General features: G+C 40.2%; 1 protein-coding gene across 1 annotated transcript; it reads right to left on the reverse strand.

The window, feature by feature from the left end:
- Positions 1-226: 226 nt before the first annotated feature.
- LOC125244889 lies at positions 227-6,544 on the reverse strand. Its single transcript, XM_048155266.1, has 4 exons — positions 5,687-6,544; positions 5,226-5,394; positions 4,779-4,937; positions 227-4,662 (listed from the first exon to the last, which is right to left on the reverse strand). The coding sequence occupies exons 1-4, from the start codon at positions 6,264-6,266 to the stop codon at positions 654-656; spliced, it is 4,917 nt and encodes a 1,638-aa protein (XP_048011223.1). The 5' UTR covers positions 6,267-6,544; the 3' UTR covers positions 227-653.
- Between the last annotated feature and the right edge of the window lie 407 nt (positions 6,545-6,951).

The following is a 6,951-nucleotide window of genomic DNA, read 5'->3' on the forward strand; positions in this document are numbered from 1 at the left end:
TTGGCCATGTTTAGCATGATAGGCCATAAGGTGAACAAGGAAAAAGTGGCTAGAAAGTGATTTTCGTTCCCACGCCTGGGCACTACATTTTAAATGCATTTTTGCATAGACAACACCCTTTTGGACTTTATGTTAAAAGTTCTCCGCAAAATATCCTGCAGTTTTTTGTCACGATCCATAAATGTGTATAATTGTGAATTTTAAAAAAAATAAAATCTTATGCTGCTGGTTTTGCTTATAACTTTATTTATTTTCATTTTAGCAACACAAAATCTCTCTCAAACTGACCTTTACACATGTACCAAAACATTTGAGAAAGGTTTTGGTGCATTAAATACTCAAGTGTGAATGTAGACCATAAAATTTGGCAAATTTGTAGAAAATATGCTTCAACTTCATGGATTGGCACCAAGTAAAATTAAACATACACATTGTAATTTTAGCAAAACTGTGATGTATTATACATCAAAATTTTCAGTAGGCACTGTGTAATCACAGAAACATAAAGAAGCAGCACACTTTGGCCCAAGTTGGCTGAAATGACTCAAAATGTGACCACACCCCCCTTAATTATGAATAATGCCAAAAATGAACAATTCCACAATAGATTCATTACAACTGAAAATCAGCTTAAGATAATGCACAGCACATCTTTACTCATCAGTATCATCCCTATCACTATCAGAGCCATCCCATGTAGCTCTTTCCTCTGTTTCCTTTGAAACATTTACACAATTCTGGCACCGACAAAAATCAGTACAAGACAGTCTTGCAGACATACAGGAACATCTTCCAGTCTCACATTTGCCTTGCTTGCAACTGCAGTGGACTACCTGCAAAACACTTTCAGGTGCAGGATTTCTAGTCATCCAGGTTACTGTTAACTCCCCATTCTCAAGGTGCCATCCATTGCCGACGGGTGAAGGGGCAGACATCATAGCTTTCAGAGAATGTCTCATTATGGCTGCTTGGTAGTTTGCCCTTTTGCAGTGCTGGTGTAGTGCATCACATGTCGGAGGCATGGATAGTTCTGGCAAAGCTGATGATGCCATGCAGAATGCTTTGTATCTTGCATCGTTCACATTTTCGGCAGATGACTGGCCATAGAGGTGGCACACATATTTGCAAAGTATGTCAAAGGTAGACTGGTCCAGGTTAAAACTTTTACCCAGATTTGTAAATGCATTCAGGTATTCCTCTTTCTCACAAGCAACAGAAAATGCCTTTCTTTTGCCTTTGCCATAAAAGGCACTTGTAGAGTCACAACCTGAGAAGGTATGGATCCCAATAAGTGACAAACACACACTGGTGCCAAGAGCTGATGACAACTTAGCTAAATCAATGATCCTTGTTTTGTTGCCAACCCCTGTGAAAAAATACAACTTACATGGTAAATCTGGCTGCAGACTTAAAGCAATCACTGCCACATCAGTATCAGGGCTCTTGATGACTACAGTTTGATGTTCATTTGCAGCATGTTGTGCATGTAAAAACAACCTGGTGTCACATTCCTCATGATCGCATGTCAGTTCTTCAACAGCACTGAGAGTCTTTATTTCCTGCATTACGTTCACGCAGTGACACAGGTCTCCATGTGCTATGTACAAGCTTAAGTCCTTGCCCACAGTGGTAAGATCAGCATCTCGCCACACAACATAGAGGAATTCTGCCAGTGCCTCTTTGTTTGTTCCATCTGATAGAAACTTTTTCCATTGTGTTGGTGTCTTCTGATCCCGTCCATAAATTTTCACCAGTTGTGTACCACCACCAGCTCTACGTGAACGTTCTAGATTTTTAATACTCATTTCCGGATACTGGTCAATCACAAAGTCTATCCGTGTACAGTTGTACTTCAGAGCAAGCTTGACTATGTACTGCAGTATGGTCTCGGCGAGCTCTCCAAAGGTACTTGGTATGGACCGAATGGCTTGAATGACCGCCATTCCATCGAAGAGAATAGCTCCATCTGCCGGAACTTTGTCAACTAAACATTCTTCACCTTTGGTTTCCAATAAATCCATTAAAGCTGATTTGTTTGTTTTAGCAAGTGAACCATCAGCACTGGCTAAAGGATATGACACAGTTCCCAAGGAGTAGGACAGAATTTCCCGCAGCTCTATCTTTCTACTTTGACCTATGATGAGTAGTCTGGAGAATAGCTTCTTGTCGGCACGCAGAATCACTTCCTTGCCTGCTGCCGATTTCTTCTTTGTCTTTGCTTGGTCACTGAAGGTCTTTAGTTTTTGTGTTTTGATGGGAGCAAATATATCAACTGATGGTGATAACAGTCTTTGGTCCATAAACTCTCTGACAGCATTTTCCCCCTTTTCCGGAGCTGTGAGCAAATCCCTCATGATTTCTTCAGCTGCGACTGTCCCAGAGCTAAGACACACAATGCCATCTTGGTGTGTGTCAAAAGGATTCAGCATACAACCTAGGGTGGAAATTATTCTGGTCACAGCCTTTTCATCAGCATGAATTCGTGTGCTGTCAAGGTCTTTACGTTTCCTTATATCGGGAGTTTTACCAGCCATTGCCTCACATTGTCTTGCTATGGCAGCCCTTTCATGTTGAGACAATATCCACCGATATACTGCAGCTCGATTCTGTGTTATCCCTGTCCAACCACCCTTTGTCTTGGAATCCCTGTTGCATGTTTGCTCAATGGCCTGGTCACAAGCAATCGAGGAAAATCCATGGACACTTTGACGTTGGACAGTCCACTGGCCTTTAACACTGAGCTCACTGTGGCAAGAAGGATGGGTGAGGGGCAAATTGACCATTTCCAGCCAATATGAAGGTATATACCTAGCATAATTTACACGATCATAAGCAAAAAACCATGGCATCATCAAGCGCACTGTTGACAGGTGAAGCTGCCAGTCCGATTCTCGTGTTGCTCTCACAAACAGAAGGAGTATCTGTACCATGTCGATGTATGAACTCCAGAAGGCAAACGTTGGGTTTTCTGCACTTATTCTTTTTACAAAGTCTACATATTTTGAACAAATTTCGTCAAATTTTTCATTTGCACACAAAACATCCATGGTTTTGTCCAGGAATGCACATTTGATCTCATTCATGACATCCATACACTCATTTCTCTCCTCTGGTGGCAAAGAGTCTAAGAAGGTGAGAAATCTGATGCGTTGCAGACTCTCATACAGAAGTTTGTGTGCCCTCATGCTGCGGTTGTAGTGATGACCACTGATCACTCCACTGATGGATCCTGGGGCAACAACTTCAGACTCAATGAGTATGTCTTGCAGTCCTGCATCTCCAAACCTTTTTCCTAGAATGCTCAGGTAGGACATGCATGTGTGAAATTCACCTAGTCTAATCACTATACGCTTAGTAAAGTCGTTGTCTTTCCAGCGGATTTGCTGAGCTTTGGCATATATAGCTTGGTCAAAAACTAACACTATATGGTCCAATTCTAGCTGATCAGCAATTTGGACACTTCGCTTCAGGATTGTGTTTACTGTTGACATCTCTGTTGGTGAAGCCTCAATGACTGGAAGATAATACAGTGCTGACTTTTGCAGAGTGCCATCACCTTGAAGCAATGTATGGAAACCTGTCCAGTTTGGGATTGTACATCTTTCAGCATCTATGAACTTTAAAAAAACATATGCCAGTTCAGTTTGTGCAGCAGACATGGTGTTTAATTTGTATGTGTCTACCTGTAATGGAACACTTTCATGATGAAACAAGTTCTGTGGTCCTTGTCTTTTAGACTGATGGTACTGTTCGATAGGGATGCAAGGGGGTGCTTTGAATGAGGTAACTCCCTTCTGTAGTGGTTGTCTGTTTGTTGTTGACACATGTTGAACTACAGAACTTTGCAGCATAATCCCATTTGTGTGGTGAGTAGTTCCACGACCTGATAATGTCTCCTCCCCAAAGTCAATATTGTCCCACACAAGTATTGTAGGAACCTTCTTTGAGAACCCCTTTGGTATTCTGTCTCTGCCCTCTACTAGTTGAAGTTGGGCAAGGCTACTGTCTAGACTGACAACTGTGTCCCATGATGCACAATGTCCTAGTCTATTTAGAAGTGACACAATTTGTGATGAACCTGTTAAATGGCGAATGGTTAGACCAAGACACAATGATTTGGGTGTCTGCCTCCGGCCCTTAGATGCGAGATACACAATGTCTTGACAAATAGATATCACTTTTAGGTTCAAATCATCTGTAATATCAACATAATGGGCCAGTGTTGGTTCCTCAGTTGCACCAATAATCCAGGAAATCAAATTGTACAGTTCAAGTGGCACAACAGATTTTGCTTCACTCACATTTAAATCATCTGACGTGGGTGGCCATGGACATGTCATACCAGGAGCGTCACATAGAAGATTCTTTAATATCAATGCTGCACTATAAAGTGTCCTTGTGCTCTCTGTAGTATTGACAGAGGCCACTGAAGTTTGTCTTTGCGGATCAGCTGTTGTACTTGGCGTGTTTTCACAGTCACTTTGGCTAGTTGCCTCAGTTGACTCTGTTGTTTCTGTACCTGATGGATGAGGGAGCCTGTCGATCAGCTTATCTGCAGACAGTGTCTCAACAAATACCAGCTCACTGATGTTGCGCTTGTTGGGCGAGTGAAATACCAGCTGGGGGAAATCACGGATCAACCTCCTCTTCAATTTATCCTGCCTGAAACAAAGATACAGTGAAAGATGATCACAATGGTATAAAGATATATAAAAATGTTGCATAAACATTATTTCCAAAGCTACGTATTTAAAAGAAACTTGTGGTATTTAAATTACCTGTAGTTTGAAGCATCAAGATCTTCATGTTTTTTCACAAGATTTAAAAAGATCCTTCTTAGCTGCATCAGTGTCAGCACCTCTTGGTTTACAATTATTCTATGGCGAATGATCCTCTCACAGAAGATCCTGTAGCTAGCATCGAAGGTTGGCTCATTTCTGAAAATACAACAGAAAAAACAGAAAAGACATATTATTTTGTGCCATAACTATTTCACAATGGCTTCTATTTTAAATATCAAATATAATAATTGGTAATAAAACATTACTTGTTCATTCACCCCTCACAAACCACTACACATTTCATCATATTGAATTACTGTGCCAAGAGTTTTGCAGTCAAAACTGTGTTTAGAGACAAATATACAGACTATGTAGACAATGTTTTACCTTGGAAATGTACTACAATTTTTAATTATCATTTGATAATGTAATATAATAACTCACTGTTCTTCTGAGGTCCCAGTAACTGTTGCAGTAGACTTTGTCAAGAACCTGGTGTACTGTCTGTAACAGGTCTTGTGGTATCGCACCTCCAGAGACACACAGTCTTTGTCTTGAATATGCACAAGAATGCTAGTGTCTTCCTTCATCTCAGCAGCTTTCAGCAACTGGCCTGTAAATAAATAGTATATAATATTATATATTATGAAACAATATTGTAAATAAAAACCATAATATAAAAACTGTTAACCATTAAACAATATTGAGTGTTCTGGCTGTAGCTGTATGCAAAACAATGAAAATCTGTAAACATTAAATAAATCATGTAATTGTAATTTAAATTTAGCCATGGTATCCAGCACATAGCATAAAACTTAAAAGTTAAAACGTGTGTGTGTGTGTGTGTGTGTGTGTGTGTGTGTGTGTGTGTGTGTGTGTGTGTGTGTGTGTGTGTGTTTACTCACCTGCAGACAACGTTTCTGCCTGTGAAAGATGGTCCTTCTGGCGTTTGCCTGCCACAGTAATGTACTTGTCTGTTTTCTTACAAATTATGCACAAGGCAGGAAGCACAGGACCTGCACAAGCTACTGGCAGGCCCGTCCTGGACCTAAGTTTCTTTTTAGGACATTCAGTTGTTGAGGTACTACTACTCGATGACACAGACTGGTCTTTGTGAGCATCTTGAACTTCAGGATGCCGTATGACACGTTTCTCTGCCGCATCCAGGCGCTTTTTGTCAATGAAACGCCTGTAGCAAGTGGAGTGAAACCCAGCGTCTTCGGGAACATTTTCAAACTCCACTTCTAGACAATGTTTGTATGTTTCTGCTATTCTCTGATTCTCACCGTGCAAACCAAGCCACCGTTTGACGCTATTTCTGTATGTATCCCATCGTGTGCGTGTAAAATCCTTTGTTTCTTCTTTCTTTATGGGCGCGAGATGCATATAGCATTGTTTATAATCCTTTTTACGGAGTTTAGAAGACGGTCTCGGCGTAATTTCCTCTTCTTCGCTACTCGATATTGACAACAAGGGCGCAGACATCTTGGAATCATGTTTAAACGCCGTTCCAAAAAGTGGCCACTGTATTGGTCGTGCTTCCCGCACGTGACGCGAAGCCTAATCACTCATGATGAAAATACAATTACGCGAGGAAGGAACTATTGCCGACTTTAAACACTAATAAAACATAAACTGCAGGATTATACATGGAGAACTTTTATTTTATCGCTCAAAACCAATAGATCTTTTTATTGGAATGAAAATAATTTAGTGCCCCATATATGGGAACGAGATGAAACGAAAAACGGCTTCACCTTACGGCCTATGAGAATCCAACTCTTTTACAGTGTAAATAAGTCAGAATACATGAAATAGCATTATACCCCCCATTTAAAGTTTCTGTTGCACAGCCAACACTTTATTTTCCTTCGGGTAAAGCAAGGAAAATGACACCTTACCTGGCATTTAGGTGAACAAGGAGACATAGATAGAACTCGTATCTTCGTGAAGTTCTCCATGACCTGAGGGATTTCTTGTAAAAAGATGTAAAAGGAAAGAAAAAACGAGTCGCCTGTTTGTCTATTTTAATTTTTAATTTAAAGTGTTTGTGATTTTCATAAAGCTTATGTATAAATGTTTTGCCACTTGTGTGAGCAACATAAAATATAAATCAAAAGTATACTTTATATTAATATAAAGTAATAAATTGAATAAAACGTTTTAAATG

Source organism: Megalobrama amblycephala, linkage group LG14 (genome assembly GCF_018812025.1).
Source record: "Megalobrama amblycephala isolate DHTTF-2021 linkage group LG14, ASM1881202v1, whole genome shotgun sequence".
Classification (NCBI taxonomy): Eukaryota; Metazoa; Chordata; class Actinopteri; order Cypriniformes; family Xenocyprididae; genus Megalobrama; species Megalobrama amblycephala.

Excerpts from the sequence above, each read along its gene's own strand:
- LOC125244889 (XM_048155266.1), bottom strand. The coding sequence starts at position 6,266 with ATGTCTGCGCCCTTGTTGTCAATATCGAGTAGCGAAGAAGAGGAAATT. Across the intron at positions 4,938-5,225 it reads ACTGGGACCTCAGAAGAACA|AAATGAGCCAACCTTCGATG; the intron begins GTGAGTTATTAT and ends TTGTATTTTCAG. Across the intron at positions 4,663-4,778 it reads CTTGATGCTTCAAACTACAG|GCAGGATAAATTGAAGAGGA; the intron begins GTAATTTAAATA and ends TCTTTGTTTCAG.